Source organism: Dasypus novemcinctus, chromosome 18, assembly GCF_030445035.2.
Source record: "Dasypus novemcinctus isolate mDasNov1 chromosome 18, mDasNov1.1.hap2, whole genome shotgun sequence".
Classification (NCBI taxonomy): Eukaryota; Metazoa; Chordata; class Mammalia; order Cingulata; family Dasypodidae; genus Dasypus; species Dasypus novemcinctus.
The window spans coordinates 14,697,803-14,715,278 of record NC_080690.1 but is presented as its reverse complement, the minus strand read 5'-3'; the positions used below and the strand labels follow the sequence as shown (position 1 = coordinate 14,715,278).

The 17,476-nt window shown below is 53.3% G+C and overlaps 1 protein-coding gene and 1 pseudogene across 1 annotated transcript; one reads left to right on the top strand and one right to left on the bottom strand.

The window, feature by feature from the left end:
- Positions 1-2,523: 2,523 nt before the first annotated feature.
- LDHD (lactate dehydrogenase D) lies at positions 2,524-9,284 on the bottom strand. Its single transcript, XM_004464790.4, has 11 exons — positions 9,162-9,284; positions 8,229-8,341; positions 7,488-7,629; positions 7,138-7,279; positions 6,847-7,006; positions 6,243-6,442; positions 6,025-6,153; positions 5,811-5,938; positions 4,877-4,967; positions 4,643-4,754; positions 2,524-4,565 (listed from the first exon to the last, which is right to left on the bottom strand). The coding sequence occupies exons 1-11, from the start codon at positions 9,231-9,233 to the stop codon at positions 4,400-4,402; spliced, it is 1,455 nt and encodes a 484-aa protein (XP_004464847.2). The 5' UTR covers positions 9,234-9,284; the 3' UTR covers positions 2,524-4,399.
- Positions 9,285-15,407: 6,123 nt separating this feature from the next.
- Positions 15,408-15,982, top strand: LOC101440901 (ras-related C3 botulinum toxin substrate 1 pseudogene; annotated as a pseudogene).
- The last annotated feature ends 1,494 nt before the right edge of the window (positions 15,983-17,476 follow it).

The following is a 17,476-nucleotide window of genomic DNA, read 5'->3' as shown; positions in this document are numbered from 1 at the left end:
CTGGTGTTTTTCCTCGTGATGTTTACAGATTGCCGTTTGCCCAGCTATACCCCACTCAGTGACAAACGAACACAACCAAGTCCTCACCTCGCCGCCAGCGTGGTCATGGCGTTAGTGCCACCCACAGTCCCTGCCCCTGGCGCTCCCTTCTGCCACTTCATCACCATCCCCTCTGGCCCAGTGGGTTTTTTTCCTCCGTTTTTCTGTCTTGATTTTGCACTTTTCTCCCCTTGGGACCCTGACATCTTGACTTCATCGCCAAAAAAATAACCCATCGAGGTCCCTTCTTTCCCTTCCATTCCCATTTCTTCATTTTCTCCTGGTTCTGGTCAGTTCAGAGGATCTTACAATCACAAGTGTCCTGCAAAAATGCCTGAACATTTTCCTTAGACCGTTGTGGATTTTTTTCCAGAAAACATTAAAAAAAAAAAAAAAATCAAAAGAGTATGTACAGTTACCCCAGTTTTCAGGCACTCTGAGAACATTTTAGCCATTGACGTTCACATGTGGCATCAGCCCATGCCAGATAGGTTTCTGTATTTATATATTAAAATACAAAAAAAACCCAACTTACAATGTAAAAAAAAATGTTCAAAGCTTGGGGAAAAAAGCTTTCTTCATTAGTCAAGGTGTTTTGATATGGTATTAAAATAATGTCTAATAAAAGGTGCACTGTGTGATTTTATTTTAATAAAGTATTATTATACAATCAAGAAAAGGGGGTGAAGACCTGTGCCCCACTCCCTTCCTACCTTCTTAGCATTCCTTCAGGCTACTGCTTGGGGCTACGGGTGTGTGAGGTGGTACTCGGGCAGTCATGCCGGGCGGAGGGCAAGTAGCAGGTCAGACCTGCATCCTCCAGGTTTACTAGCTCCCTTAAGTGTCCTGCAGTCCTGTGCAGAGTGGTTATGATGGAACTCTTCTGGAAAGTTCTGTAGGGGCAGAGCTCTCACATCCACTGTAGGCTTTTACCTCCCAGAGTGACCCGAGACCCCTCCCTTACCGCCCCTGCTTCCCGTCCCCTTGGCTGCTCTGCTGCACAGGCTTCTCGCCTCCCTTTGCTGACTCATGGGCGTGCTTCATGGAGGCCCAGAACGAGGCCCTGGTTTGGGGCTGAGCCAGTTCAGAGCTCTTGAACCAGAACCAGCCGCTCAGGGCTCACACAAGTTGGGATACTGGGGGCTGGTTGGGAAGCTCGGGGCAGGGTCAGCAGTGTAGGTCAGGCTTCTGTCCTTGTGCCAGGCAGCCTCCTGAAGCAGCATTCCAGGGCCTCCAGCAGTCTGGCTGAGGGACGCTCCAGAGGGAGGCGTACCCATGGCGTCTCTGCTCGTCCTCTGAGGACCCCTCTCCAACCCTCTGTGTGTTCCCTGGGTAGGCACTAACCGCACCCCCCCCCCCCCCAGGCCCAGGAGCATGGACTGTGCAGCCACGACGCTTCACTCTGCATGCAGTTTGTCATTCCTTCCTGAAGCATCTACTTGGTGCAAGGGCGTCGCAGCCCAGTGGGAATGAGGGAACCAGGGCACACAGGGCCCCTCACATGTTTAGAGAAACACTAAGGAGCCTTTGTTCCAAGCCCTGGCCTTAGCATCAAGGCCCGGGGGCACCGAGACTATCTTGAGAGGTGGCAGACAGAACAGTCTACATCCTGACTCCTACTCTGACAATAATCTTGGGGGACCAACTTCCTTCATCTGAACTTCAGAGTTCTTACATGGAAATTGGGGACAAAAGTCATGCAGCTCAGAGGTCACTGGGAGGGTCAGAGACTCTGCCCTGAAGCACACACCACATGCCTAGCAGGCTCCCTTGTAGCTTTGTCACCGCAAAGGGCACCGTTCTATTCACAGCACCTCCGGCTTCTGCCTGGCAACTGTGTCTGCCTGTGCTATATTTAATTCCAAGAGCAAAAGCTGGTGGAGCAGGGCCTAGACCCGAAGATCTCCTTGCCTGACCCCTGCCCTGCCACCGGTAGTTGTGTGCCCATGCCAGCTTCGTCGGCATCAGCTTGGGTGAGCCGAGTGGTCACGAGCTGCGGTGGGGCAGGGCTGTAGCCCACGCTGGGTGCTGCTCCAGGCTCCTGGGGGCTGGTGCTAATCCCCACTCCCACCCGGCACTCTGCAGCCCTCTACCGGATCCTCGGGATTCAGACCCAGATGGCTCGCTCTTGGGGTGTGGGAAGGGACTGGAGGCTCTGGGCTTCCCAGGCCCAAGTCAGATTTGTCATCATCCTGGCAGCCCTCCAGGCTCCTGTGTTGCTCCTGCACTGCCCTCCTGGGAAGCGAGGGGAGGAGGAGCTGGCAGGTGGGTTGAACCCCTCCCTCGGCTGGAGGCCCAGGATGCTTTCGCGGGTTCCAGACAGCAGCACCTCCCCAGGGCCGTTCCTAATGCCTTTAGTGATAGCAGGGTTTTGTAGAATGCCCTTATCCATAGGCGGTAGATGCTAGGTGTGCAGGTGAATGAGATCATGAAGTGTGTAACTTAATTCCAAATGGTTCCGAAGAAATACACGCACAAAGGAAATAAAGCAAAAATGTTCATTGTTGAGTCTTCAGTGGCTCGTGATGGTGTACTTTCAGCTTTTCTGTGAGAACTGTGTCTTCACTCACACACACACAAATGTGGGGAAACGGCCATTTGCTGAGTGCCTACTAGTCGCCAGGCACTGGAGGGCCCATCAGGGAAGAGCCCTACAGGCAGGCACCCTCCAAAACTGGCAGGGAAGGCTGGCAGGGGCGGGCAGGGCTGCGATTCCCAGCGAGCGTGGCTGATGTGCATTTGGGCTGGTTTGGGGAGAGAATAATTGAGATTTTCCTCTAAACTTTCCCCTTGGCACAGCCACTGCTCCTATCCAGAGCGGTCGGTCAAACAGAAAATCCCCCTAAGAGCTCCCCCAAGGCTCAGGGGAGGTCTCGGCTGCGTCGCCCTGCCTGCCTGTGGTCTTGATGCTCCCCCCACAGACCCCGGGGCTCAGCCCAGTGTTAGTGGAGGGGGCTTCCTGGACCCGGGGCTGGACGGAGGAGCCACAGCACAGGCGGGAGCGGGGCTGCCTCTGCCCTGGGGCAGGGAAGGCTAGGCCTGGGCCACAGCTGAGGAGCAGCTACAGACAGAAGAGACCCCAGAGGCAGGGTGGAAAAAAGGCTTGGCAGGGTGAGATGGCAGGAGCCGCTGCCTCGTTCTGGCTGCCCTGCATTGCTCTCCCAGCCCCTTTCCCAAGGGGACTGAAGACCCAGAGGGCCAAGGAGCTGGGAAAGACTTCCAGGACACTGGGCCCCTCCCTGGCCCTGGGAAGTGGGTGCCCCGGTGCAGGAAATCTCCGTGCCAGGCCATGGGCAGCCGGGTGCAGGGCTGGGAGTACAGTCCCTGGACAGGGGTGCGTCCTGGGCAACGGCTGCCCAGAGGAGGTGCTGTGGAGTTTGAGCTTGGCCTCTTGCGGGTTTGGGGGGGAACAACCGCCAAGCAGCCCAGACCAGGGGAATGAGCCAGAGTCACTCAGGCCAGAGATGCCAAGGCAGGGGCAGGCCTCAGGGGAACAGACCATGACTGAGGGCAAAAAAAGCTACAACATAGCGCTCCCTGGAGAGGTGAGGTACAGGGAGAAGAATCTCACTTCTATTTCTAACGGTTGGTAGCATGGTAGCAGCTGCTTCGAGGTGTTCAGAATGTTCTAAGGCCTCATTCAGGCTCAGTGGGAGAATAGTCGGGCCAGGGACCCAGGCTGCTGAAAGTGGATCCCAGGCTGCGAAAAGGCAGGGCAGGCCTGGGATGAGGACATCACCCGCCAGGACAGGGGCCTCGGGGAACCTAGACCTATGAGGAGGGTCCGTATGGAAGGGCTATTCACAGGTGCTGTCTGCTTATCTCCAAACAGCTGTCAGTGGGGTTCATTTGGCAGGGGGTTGTCCCAAGAAGAAGTCCTGGATTCCCAGGACCAGGTGGTTCCAAGATTTGAATTCAATTGAAGGCCAATTAACAAGGTAAAGTGAGAGGTTCCTGCCCGAGACTCGAGACTCGGGGCTAAGGCTGCCCGGTTCCTTCTGCAGTATCCCTGGCCCCCAGCAGCGAGGAGGCCTAGATGGAGGGGTGCCAGCCCAGTCTTTGTGGTGGACCACACTGCCTTCCCCAGCCAAGGCAGCTTCTCAGGAAGGGCCCGAGTCATTTACTAGACCAGAGCCTCCTGAGGGCAACGAGCAGGCCGGTGGGAAGCCAGACGCCCAGGTTTCTCTTCCCTCAGGCCTTGGGCCTGAATACAGAGGCCTGGCGACAGTGGCCTCAGCAGCTGTCCATCCCTGTGGGATCTGGGCAAAGGCAGAGGGCTGCTCTGTGGCAAGAAAGAAGATTCTGGGAGAGAGGAGGCTCCGTTGTCCGGGGGCTTGTGGACTAAGGTCCTCAGAGCCCGTCACAGCACCTTGCCTGGGTTCATGAGGCCGCGGGGGTCCAGCGTGGCCTTGAGCTGCCGCATGGTCTCCACGCCCACGGGACCCACCTCCTCCTGCAGCAGCAGCCGCTTGCCCAGCCCGATGCCGTGCTCCCCAGTACACGTCCCATGGAGTGCCAGCGCCCGCCTGGGAGGCCAGTGGAGAAGGGATCCTCAGGTCGGTGCTTTTCCCGCCTCCCCCCGCCGCCCCAGCTTTGCACCCACCTGCCCAGCTGTTCTGCAAAGGCCTCCACCCTGCGGAGCTCCTGGGTGTCCTCGGGGTCAGCCAGCAGGATGCAGTGGAAGTTGCCATCGCCCACATGCCCAACAATGGTTCCTGGGGGCCCAGGGGACAGAGCTGCCACCTCCAGCCCAGCTCTACCCTCTGCCGCCCGCAGCCCAGGCTCCGGCCAGCCCTGGTCCCTCCCCCGCCGTGCTCAGACAGTGGACAAGCAGAACCTGTGAGTCCTGAGGCCTTCAAGTCCTCCTTGGTCTGCACCAGGATCTCTGGCAGCCGGGAGATGGGCACACACACGTCAGTGGAGTAGCCCTGGGGGGCGGGGGGCAGCCCATCAGGTTCTCCCCCTCACCTGTTGCCTGCCCTGAGGTGAGGGGGTCAGTGTGGTCAAGGCCAACAACAGGTCTGGGGGGAACTTAGTGTCAGTCCCTGGCCTGTCACGAGGAAACACACAGCACCTCCTGCCCCTCGCAGATAGCAAGGTGCCCTGGGTGTGTTCTTCAGGCCCTGCCAGCCTGCGACCTCCCAGCTCTCCGCTTGCTTCCTCCCAGCTCTCCGCTTGCTTCCTCCCCTCGGCTACACAGCTTCCCAGCCCCCAAGGCTGCTGAGCCTTCGCAGGTGCTGCCCTCTGCTTGGGGCCCTGTCGTCCCCTCCCAGGTTTGGCTCCTATTTCACTTCCTCTTTATCATCTCTATTTCCAGCTCCTAAGAGCATCATCCTGCCTGCCTGCTCCTTCATCTTCCTCACTCCGGGAGCCTTTCTGTCCTTTTCCCGGGGCCTGGGTCCCAGCGAGGGCTCCCTAGGGCGTCTGGAAACGGTGGGCAGTGCGGCCTGGAGCCCTGGAGCCTAGACCGGGGGGACCTGTCTTCTCTGAACAGCAGGGAAATTCTCCAGGGCAGGGGCTCTTAATCAGGGGTCCACGGACCACTTGGGTTAAGGGATTTCAGGGGGTCCCCAGGCTTGAAATGAAAATTCAGAACAAACACACTCTTGTGGGGACACGTTGGGGCAGGTGCGATATAGTCATGAAATAATACACAGTAGAGCGCGGGCTTCGTCAGGGGCCGTGGTTTTCACCTGACTGCCAGAGGGGTCTGTGGAACCAAAAACGTGAAGAGCCCTGCCCCGGGGGCTGAGCTGCGGGTCCCGGCTCACCTTGCAGCCGGGCCGCAGGGCCAGGGTCGCGTACCAGGCATTGTGCCGCGCCGCCCAAAGCCGGCTGCGCGCCTCGGCCTCCCGGGCCCAGGAGAAGTGGGAGGCTCCGTGGTCCCGGCAGATCTCCTCTGCAGGCGGGGAGAGGCGTCAATGCCAGGTCCCGTCCTGGGGCAGCCCGAGCCTCGCGCCCCCACCTGCACAGCACCCTGCACACCTGCCCGTTGCAGCTGCTCTGCCAGCGCCTGCTGGGAGCCATGGAACTCGAGGAAGAGGGTGGGCGCCACGCAGCAGTTGAGCTTGCTGTGCCTGTTGCAGGCGTCCATCATGACGTCATCCAGGAACTCTGGGCACCGGGGAGAGGGCCGAGGAGGTGAGCTTCCCGAGGGGTCCCCTTCCAGGGCGCCCACCCAGGTTGCTCCACCCCTGCCTCACCAATGCGTGCCACGGGTACTGCTGCCTGAAGAAGGTGCACCGTGCTGCCCACGGCAGCGTGGACGCTGGGGAATGCACACGTGCCGACCAGCGTGGCCTCGGGGACAGGGTGCAGGCGCAGGGTGGCAGCGGTGATGAGGCCCAGCGTCCCTTCGGAGCCCACAAAGAGCCCCGTGAGGTTGTAGCCAGCTGCACTCTTCCTGGGTCCCGGGGACATACAAGGCAGGTGAGCGCCCAGGCCACGGGGTGGCGGACATCTGGCCTGAGGCCTGGGGCTTGAGTCACTGGGCCCCAAGGCCTGGGGTTTGGAGTGGGACAGGGCCAGGACCCAAGAGCTGGAACCCAGGGCACCATCCCAGATCCCTGCCAGGTGGCGAACTGGGCCCTCGCCCTGGGGTTCAGATGGCCACCAGGGCAGCCCATTCCTGGCACGGCGCCTTCTGCGCTGCCACCCAAAGCTGCCTCATCCAGGCCCCAGGTCCACGAGGAGGAACAAACCCCAGCACCCCCCACGTTCCTTTGCCCACACAACAGGGTTTCCAGACCCCTCGGGGCCTTGCCGGCCCACCCAGGAAGCCCCCACCCATGGGTGGAGGACGCTCACCGGAAATGGCGGCCGCGGCCCGCGGTGTGCAGCAGGCGCCCGTCAGGCAGCACCACCTCCAGGTTCAGCACGTTGTCCCTCATGGTGCCGTAGCGCACGGCGTTCGTGCCCGAGGCCCCCGTGGCCGCCATGCCGCAGAGGGAGGCGTCTGCACCTGGGTCTGGGGCAAGAGGGCAGGCAGAGGGCGGGCTGGGGCAGGCGCGGGCCCTCCCCTCGGGCCGGGGGAGAGGGGTCCCCGGCCAAGCCCCCAGGAGCAGCCCTGCTACCAGGGGGCCCGCAGCCCAGGCCTACCCACGGGAAACCAGAGGCCTCTGTCCCGCAGGTAGGTGTTGAGGGCTCTCCAGGTGACGCCAGGCTCCACCACCACCGAGAAGTCTTCGGGATTCAGCGTCACGATTCGGTCCATGTGGGTCAGGTTCATGCAGACCCCGCCCTGGCGGGAGGGGTGCCAAGAGGGCTGACCCAGGTCCCGGCCCAGGCCGTGCCAGAGCAGAGCCCAGGAGGGCAGGGAGCCTGAAGGCAGGGCCCGGCTTCCTGTCTTGGGACTGCACCCAGCACAGGGCCGGGTGGGGTAGGGGGAGACAGCCACAAGGGTGACAAGTGACGGGACCAGAGCCTGTGGGGGAGGGGCTCTGTCCTACCTGCACAGCGCAGACGCCACCCTCCACGCCCGTCCCCGTGCCAAACGGGATGATGGGCACGCCTTGGCCGTAGCACAGGGCTGCCAGCCGGCTGACCTGATCCACATCCTGAGGCCAGACCACGGCCTCCGGAGGCCAGCACCTGGAAGCAGATGCCCGGCAGGTTAGGGGTCTCGGGTCAGCTCTTACTTCCAGGGGCCCAGTGGTCTTGCCGAGCCTGAAGCCGCACAGTGGGTTAGGGGCAGAGAGCAGCCTTCTGCATAGGTGTGGCCACGCTGAGAACGCCAGAGGACCCCAAAGCAAACCAGGCGGGGAAGACAACCCTGGACTTCCCCTCCTCCACTCCCAGCAGGGGCTGGGGGGGCATCCCAGGAGCCTCCACCCACACCTGTGTATCTAGCCATCAAGCCCCCACCTGCACCGACCCATTGAGCCCCCCACACCTGTGCACTGACTCATCATGCCCCCCACACCTGTGCACTGACTCATCATGCCCCCCAAACCTGTACACTGACTCATCATGCCCCTCATACACCTGTGCACTCATCACACACCCCTATATTTGTGCACCAACTCATCATGTCCCACACACACCTGTGCAGCAACTCATCCTGCCCCTCACACACCTGGCAGTGACTATCATGCCCCACCTGCACAACCCACCATGCCCCACACACATTTGCGCAGTGACTCATCACGTCCCACACACCTGTGCAGCAACTCATCCTGCCGCACACACACCTGTGCAGCGACTCATCATGCCCATGCTGCTCGCGGACTGCGGCGGCAGTAGACACGTGGGGGGCACCCACGACTGCTTTCAGAGCCTCCACAAAACCCTTGCTGAGCTCGCCCTGTGGGAGGAAACATCACCAGGGTGACCCGAAAGAAGTGCGGGGGCCACAGCCCTGGCCCCTGTGGCAGGTGGGGGGCTGGTGGCACCTCTGGGCTCACCCGTCTCCCACGGCCACCATCCCTATCAGCCAGCTCGGCTGGCCCTCCCCAGGGGGGCCCCACTTTAAGCAAACCCACTGTACAGGAAGGCCTCTTTTCCAGACTGACCCAGTGGGGCCCGTGTTTCACTTTAGAAAAACCACCCCCGTCACAAATAAAACAATAAAAATAAGAAAGAAAAAACAAATTCACTCCACCCAAAGGATGTCAGCGGGGTTCCCTTAAAATCGCCGGCAGGCCTCAGTGAATTAAAAGGAGGTTCGTGCCTGTTCTTTGTCCCGTTGCAGGGCCCCAGGCACACAGGTGAGGGAGGGTGCAAATGAGGGGTGATAGGATCCAAGAGCTTCCAACCCCCTCCCCCCACCGCCCCCAGCAACTCAGACCCCTCACCCCTCAAAGAGTTTGTTCCCATTTTACAGTGGGGAACTGAGGCCTTGCCAAGGGCAGTGCCTGGCCCTCGCCTCCCAGGCATTCGTTCAAAACGTGTGTGCACATGTTGCGGCGCCCCAGAGGGACACCCTAGCCCTGATTGCAGCCTTCTCGGTGACACCGGACCGTGAACCGTTCGTTGGCTCCGTTCATTGGCGCCCTGGCCCCCCGCCCGCTCCCTCCACACCCACTCCTGCTGCACCTGTGATCCTTTACCCGAGGAGGCATCACAGGAGACCCAGGACCAGACCCCCGTCCTCCAGGGGGGCTCTTCTCCTACCCCCCGCCTACCTGCGTCCCCCCAGAGCAGTAGCCCCTCCGGGGGAACAGCCCCCAGGCCGCGGCCCTGAGCAGGCGGGCCATAGCTGGGCAGCGCCGGTGGAGTGTGGGCGAGGCCGGTGGCGGTGGCGCACTGGCTCTAGTTGGCTGCGCCAGGGGTGGGGCCTGTTTAAGGTGGCACTGGGCTTAAGGTGGCCCCAGCCAGACCTTGCCGAGTCAGGGACATCTGTGGGCACCGTGGCCAGCAGCGCAGAGAGGCTTACCTGACACCATCAGGACACTGTCCAGCTTAAAACTCTCCAGCGGTTCCCCATGGCATTTCAGACAAATGCAAACTCCTTACCTTGGCCTTAAAGATCGCGCCTGCTCCTGCTGACCTCTCCATGACCCACCTCCTTCCGGTCTCCCCTTTGGCCTCTGTGCCAGCTGCTAGCTTCCTTTCTGTTCTACATACCCTGAGCTCCAGCCAGGCTCTGGGCCTTGGCACAGGCTCTGCCCGCTGCCTGCATGGGTCTCCACTCTCCTCCTGGCTAGTTCCGTCTCTTCCTGCAAGTCTCAGCTCCAGGCTGCAATCAGGGCTAGGAGGAGGGACGCTCAGGGAGGCTCCTTGGGGATGGTGTAGGATGGAGCAGTGAGGCAAGCCAGGAAGGCTTCCTGGAAGAGAGGTGGGGATGAGTAGCAGTTCCCTTTCATGTCCACCTCCCTCTAGGGAGATACTCGGAGCCTTCTAAATGCCATCATGGATGGCATGATATGACCAATGATCCTGAGGCTATTCCAAGCCTGGTTTTCCTCCCTGAGCAAATCTAAAGGGCATGTTGCTAACATTACTGAGCTAAAGCTACTCCTAGCTTTGTTTTTCTTCCCAATCTAATCTGGAACACAAACTCCTACCTCTTCCTAAATGGGTTCTTCTGAAATGCATTTGGTTAATATTGATTTTTAATCTCTTTTTAAAAAGGTTTATTTATTTATTTATCCCCCCCAACCCCCTCCCTACCCCCCATTGTCTGCTCTCTTGTGTCCATTCGCTGTGTGTTCGTCTGTGTCCACTTGCATTCTTGTCAGTGGCACTGGGAATCTGTGTCTCTTTTTGTTGTGTCGTCTTGCTACGTCACCACTCCTGGGAAGGCTGAGCTTTTTTCGTGCGGGGCGGCTCTCCTTGCAGGGCTCACTCCTTGCACGTGGGGCTCCCCTACGCGGGGGACACCCCTACGTGGCACGGCCCTCCTTGCATGCATCAGCACTGCGCATGGGCCAGCTCACCACACGGGTCAGGCGACCCTGGGTTTGAACCCTGGACCTCCCATGTGGTAGGCGGACGCTCTATCAGTTGAGCCAAATCTGCTTCCCTAATCTCTTTAACTCTACAACAGTTCCTACTTCCCCTTTTTGCCACGCCATTTATTTGTTAAATTGGGTCATTTGACCTATAGCATTTTTTTTTTACACAAATCAATTCTATTGACACATATTAATAAAGCATACAATTCATCCAAAGTGTGCAATGATATTTGGTATGATCCCATAGTTGTGCATTCACTACTTCAATAATTATTAGATGGGAAACAGATGTGGCTCAAACAATTGAGCTCCTGCTTACCACATGGGAGATCCCAGGTTCAGTTTCCGGTGCTTCCTAAAAAAGATGAGCAAGACAGTGAACTGGAGTGACAGGCTGGCACAACAAGATGGTGCAACAAGGAGCCAGGGAAGCCAATGGGGCTCAGTGGTTGTGTGTAACCTTCCCACATGCAAGGTCCTCGGTTCAATCTCTGGTACTTCAAAACGAACAAACCAACAAACATGAAAAAAAACACACATTATGTCTTATGACGTTATAAATATACATGAAAACAACAGCATGTAAGTCAGGAAGGTGGTTAATAAAATCTATGAATTTTCCCAGCAAATGGTGCTTAATAACTCAAAGGATGCATATATAATATCTGGCATAACAAGTAAAAGAACAGGGAAGAGAGTGGATGTGGCTCAAGCCCTTGGGCGCCCGCCTCCCACATGGGAGGTCCCAGGTTTGGTTCCCAGCGCCTCCTAGAGAAGACGAGCAGACACAGCGAGCAGACAGGCAAGGGAGCTGTTGAGACCAGCTCAATATAGGAACAGCTCGAACAGGAGGCATCGCAGAACTTAAGAAAGAGACACAAGAAGTAGGAAAAGATGGGAACAGGGGACTCAATGCCTCAAGGACTAAGAGCCTCGACCCAACCTTCCACAAGTTATTTATTGAATACCTCAGGGATGGGAGTATAGTTATTTTTTTATTCTTTAGATAACATTTTGCCAGAGCAATCAAGTCCACATTTTTCTCATGAATGCCGTGCAAGGTTTAAATGTTTCTTTCTGCCAACAATTACAGGTTGTGCAGGGCAGTGTTCCGTCCTGAAAGGACCTGATGTTCTAAGGTCCCTACCCTCATTTGCATTATGGAAACATTTTAACCTCAGGCCATATCTCTGATCATATCTCCACAGGGAGCCATCTCAGGGGGGTGGGGGTGGGGTAAAAATAATACATATAAATACAGAGGGGGAAATGGAATTTTCAAAAAAGTCAAAATATTGAAAGAGAAGAAAAGAAAGAACAGGCAAAACAAGTAGAAATAAAATAAGATGATAGATTTCAATCCAAATGTATCAGTAATTATGTAAAATATAACAGTACAGTTTCCAATTAAAAAAGCAAAAACTGTCCAATTGTTCTTATTTATTTGTATTTATTTTATTTAGATTTACTTTTATTTGTTTCTCTTCCCTTCTCCCCCCCGCCCCAGTTGTCTGCTCTCTGTGTCTATTCGCTGGGTGTTCTTCCGTGTCCATTTCCATTGTTGTATTGTTGTCAGCGGCACCAGGAATCTGTGTGTATTCTTGTTGCATCATCTTGCTGCGTCAGCTCTCCGTGTGTGCGGCGCCACTCCTGGGCAGGCTGCGCTTTCTTTCGCGCTGGGAGCAATCCTTAGGAGGCGCTCTCCTTAGGAGGTGCACTCCTTGCGCATGGGGCTCCCCTACGCAGGGGACGCCCCTGCGTGGCACGGCACTCCTTGTGCAACATCAGCACTGTGCATGGGCCAGCTCCACACGGGTCAAGGAGGCCCGGGGTTTGAACTTTGGACCTCCTATATGGTAGGTGGACGCCCTATCTGTTGGGCCAAGTCCGCTTCCCTCCAATTGTTTTTAAAAACCAATGATATGATGCTTAAAAGAGGTACAACTTAAATATAATAAAGAAAATTTGAAAATAAAATAGGAAAAATATACCTTTCAAACATTAACCAAAATAAAGTCTGTAAATATGAAATAAAGTATGATTTATAAAAAGATTTTATTTTTTTATTTCTCCTGCCCACTCTTGTTTGCACCCACTGTTTGCTCTCTGTGCCCATTCGCTGTGTGCTCTCTGTGTCTGCTCATCTTTTCTTTTTTTATATATATATATATATATTTTTATTGACTTTGTAATAATATTACATTAAAAATATATATATATGAGGTCCCATTCAACCCCACCACCCCCACCCCACCTCTCCCCCCTCCAGCAACACTCATTCCCATCATCATGACGCATCCATTGCATTTGGTAAGTACATCTTTGGGCACCTCTGCACCTCATGGCCAATGGTCCACATCATGGCCCACACTCTCCCCCATTCCATCCAGTGGGCCCTGTGAGGATTTACAATGTCCAGTGTGCTCATCTTTTCTTTAGGAGGCACCGGGAATCCAACCTGGGACCTCCCATGTGGGAGAGAGGCGCTCAATCATTTGAGCCACCTCCACTCCCTGCTTTGTTGTGTTTCTCATTGTGTTTCCTCTTTGTGTCTCCTTGTTGCATCATCGTGTTGTGTCAGCTTGCCACACCAGCCCAACATGCCAGCGTGCTTTCTTGCTTGTCTTCTCTAGGAGGCGCTGAGAACCGAACCCCTGACCTCCCATATGGTCGGCAGACTCCCAAATGCTTGAGCCACATCCACTTCCTAAATAAAGAATAATTTAAGGCAAAAATCATTGTTAGGTATCTTAGTTTCCTGACCACTAAAACCAATACCATGCAATGGGTTGTCTTCAACAATGGGATTCACTGGTTCATAGTTCTGAGGCTAAGAGAAGTCCAAAATCCAAGTGCCAGCACAGTGATGTTTTCTCCAAAGACTGTGCTGTTCTGGGGCTGGCTGCCTGTGATCCTCAGTCCTTAACTTTTCTGTCATGGAGCAATGCACACTGCAATGTCTTCTCCCTTTTTCTCCTGGTTCTGTTGACATCCAGCTTCTTCCCATGGTTTTCTTATATCTGAATTTCCTTCTTTTTATAAAGGATTCCAGTAATCGGGATTAAAACCCAACCAGCTGGACCACAGCTTAACTGAAGTAGCATCTTCAAAAGATCCTATTTACAAGGAGAACCCACATACCAGAATGCAGACCAAGACCAAGGTCATGTCTAGACTGGGGAGCACAGTTCAATCCACATTAGGAATACAGACATTGCACATTTATAAAAGGTTAAATTCACCAGAAACATATAATAATTCTAAACATCTATGCAAATAATAGCATAGCTATAATACGCAAAGCAAAAATTAACAACTACATGGAAACATTGAGAAACCCACGATTATAGAGGTAGATCTATCAGTATCTGATAGAACAAGCAGTTTTTTATAAATAAATAGATATAGAAGATTTAAACAACACAAAATTTTGACAATCTATACAAATAGAATTCTACAACCAAGATCTGCAGACTACACATTATTTTTAAGTGCAAAGAGACCATTTCTTAAAATTCACCATAAATTATAGAAGTCAGGGAAGCAGATGTGGTTCGAGTGATAGAGCTTCTGCCTACCATATGGGAGAACCCAGGTTCAATCCCTGGGGCCTCCTGGTGAAAAAGAAGAGAAAGAGTGACCGCGCAGCAAGCCAGTGCACACATGAGTGCCCACGTGGTGAGCCAGTGACTGCACGAGTGAGTCACGCAGCATGATGATGGACGCATCAAAAGAGAGAGACAAGGGGAGAGTCAAGGTGAAGTGCAGCAGAAATCAGGAACTGAGGTGGTGCAATTGACAGGGAACCTCTCGCTACATCAGGGGTCTTCAGGATCGAATCCCGGTGAATCCTAGAGGAGAGAAAAAGAGAAGACAACACAGACAGAAAAAACAGCAGGGCTGGAGGAGGAGAAGGGGGAAAAATAAATAAATATTTTTTAAAAAATTCTAGAAGTCAGAATAACGGTGATGGTGGGGAACTGAAAGGGGTTCATTCGGCCTTGACTGGGAGCCTAATAGGGTGCAAGGAGTGCGTCCCATAAGGAGAGCCGCCCAGCGCGAAAAAAAGTGCAGCCTGGCCCATGCGCAGTGCTGATGCGTGCAAGGAGTGCCGTGCTACACAGGGGTGTCCCCCGCGTAGGGGAGCCCGGCGCGCAAGGAGTGCACCCATAAGGAGAGCCGCCCAGCGCGAAGCAGGGAGCAGCCTGCCCAGGAATGGCACCGCCCACACTTCCCGTGCCACTGACGACAACAGAAGCAGACAAAGAAACAAGACGCAGCAAAAAGACACAGAAAACAGACAACCGGGGGAGGGGAGGGGAATTAAATAAATAAAAATAAATCTTTAAAAAAAAAGAAAGAAAGTGCAGCCTGCCCAGGAATGGCGCCACCCACACGAAGAGCTGACACAACAAGATGACGCAACAAAAAGAAACACAGATTCCCGGTGCTGCTGATATGGATAGAAGCGGTAACAGAAGCACACAGCAAATGGACACAGAGAACAGACAATGGGCGGGGCGGGGAGAAATAAATAAAAAATAAATCTTTTAAAAAAATCAATTGAAAAAATAAAATTTAAAAATCTCCCATATGTTTGAAAATTAATATAGTTATTTCAGAACAAAGAAATTACAATGGAATATTGGAATATTTTAAAATGAATGATATTGTAGGCATATAACAAAAGCATGAGATGCACCTAATGCCATGCTTAGAGAGAAACATAACAAATGCATGTAATAGAAAAAAATAAGGTGAGAGAAAACAATCATAATCCATGTATCTAAAAATAGGACTTGTGTTCAGAATATAAAGCTCTTGGTTTTCCTTCAGCCTTGGGTGGTGGCTGCCACTGGGCTTCGGGTGCCAGTGCGCTGAGGGTCAGGGCGTGGACGGTGGCCCCGGCACCCCCAGAGCCCTACCTCCCCTCAGCACCCGGTCACCACTGCCGCGGCCCAGCAAGGGGCCCAGATGCAGGCCATCGAGTGTGTGGTGGGGGGAGACGGGGCTGTAGGTAAAACTTACCTGCTGATCAGTTATGCAACCAGTGCATTTCCCGGAGAATCTATTCCCGCTGTTTTGACAACTATTCTGCAATGTGATAGTAGCCGGAAAACCAGTGAATCTAGGCTTATGGGATACAGCTGGACAAGAAGATAAGGACCAATCACACCCCCTCTTCTATCCGCAAACCAATGTCTTCATTTGTTTCTCCCTTGTGAGTCTTGCATCATTTGAAAAATGTCCGCGCAAAGTGGTATCCTCAGGCGCGACACCGTTGTCCCAACACTCCCATCATGCTGGCGGGAACTAAACTTGATCTTAGGGATGACAAAGACATGATGGAGAAACTGAGGGAGAAGAAGCTCAGCCCCATCACCTATCCCCAGGGGTCAGCCATGGCGAAGGAGATGGGCGCTGTGAAATACCTGGGGTGCTCGGCGCTCACACAGCGGGGCCTCCAGACGGTGCTGGGTGAAGCCATCGGAGCAGTCCTCTGCCCACCGCCTGTCAAGAAGAGGAAGAGAGGATGCGGGCTGCCGTAAATGTCAGAGCCCTCGTGCTTACTCTGTCCCACTTGGAACCTTCTACGCGTTGATCCGAAACAGTAGAGCACACATTACTTTTCCCATAAAACCCTTTTGAATCAATCAGTAATTTCCAGGTTTTGTTTATTTAAAATGTAAGAGTCTAAACTTTCACATTTTATTAAAATTTAGCCCTAAATGGAAAAAAAAGAAAAAGAATATAAAGCTCCTACGGCTCAGTAATAAAAAGACAGGCAATCCAATAAAATATGAAGAAAATACTTAAGACAATTCAGGGCAGAAAAATGTCCAGATGGTCAATAAGCATATATGAAGATGTGCAATATCACTAGTCATTAGGGAAATGCAAATTGAAACTACAACAAGATATCAATATAAACCCACAATAAAAAAGACTGACAATAACAAGTGTTGGCAAGGACAAGGAACAATGGGAACTCTCATATCCAGCTAGTGGAAATATAAAAGGCACAACCACTTGGAAAACTGTTTTTGTACTTCCAATTAAGTTAAATTTACACCTACCCAGCAATTCCACTCTTAGGAATATACCCAAGATCTTTATTCTTATTGACAATCTCAAAATTCTTTTTAAAAAATTGACAAATGAAACCACAAGGTCTGGTGTCTATAAAGTGATCCTTGCTAAATATATTGAGTTGTTTTTTAGAAGACAAAAAGCTTATTTCCACATTAAAATGGAAGTGCCCTTTGCAAATTCAGGATTCTATGGAAAAGCAGCTTTTATCATATTTTTGTCCATGCACCATCTTCTTAACAATGAAATGGTTATGTATATATATCCACAATAAGGCTTGTATAAGAATGTTCATAACAGCTTTTGTCATAACAGTTGCAAACTGAAAACAACTCAAATATCTGTATCAAGAGGAGAACAGATGAACAAACCTAGGCTGTTTCACACAATGCGATACTACTTGGAAATAAAATGCACAAACCACCAATATATGCGTTATCATGAAACAATCTCAAAAATATTATGTTGTGTGGAAAAAGCTTGTAGCAGTTTGATATGATCATGAATTTCAAAAATAGATATTGGATTATGTTTGTAACCTGGTCTGTACCTGGGCATGATTAAGTTCTGATTAAGGCTTTGATTGGGCCATGTCAGTAGTCCCCACCCCTTGGTGGGTGGGGCCTCACAGATAAAAAGCATGGCCAAAGACAGAGTTGGAAGTTTCGTAATGTTTGAGTTTTGATGTTGGAGTTTGATGCTGAAATCTTAAGCTGGAGCCCCAGGGAGAGAGACAGAGCTGTTTGCCTGACAGTCTACAGCTGACCTTGTGGAGAGAGGCAAAGCCTAGAGAGCCTCATAGTCTACAGCTGACCTTGTGGAGAAAACAGAGCCGAGCCCAGAGGAACCCAGGAAGCCTGAACCTTTATAGACATCGGCAGCCATCTTGCTCCAACACGTGAAAATGGACTTTGGTGAGGGAAGTAACTTATGCTTTATGGCCTGGTATTTGT

Excerpts from the sequence above, each read along its gene's own strand:
- LDHD (XM_004464790.4), bottom strand. The coding sequence starts at position 9,233 with ATGGCCCGCCTGCTCAGGGCCGCGGCCTGGGGGCTGTTCCCCCGGAGG. Across the intron at positions 8,342-9,161 it reads ACTGCTCTGGGGGGACGCAG|GGCGAGCTCAGCAAGGGTTT; the intron begins GTAGGCGGGGGG and ends TTCCTCCCACAG. Across the intron at positions 5,939-6,024 it reads AGAGCAGCTGCAACGGGCAG|AGGAGATCTGCCGGGACCAC; the intron begins GTGTGCAGGGTG and ends CCCCGCCTGCAG.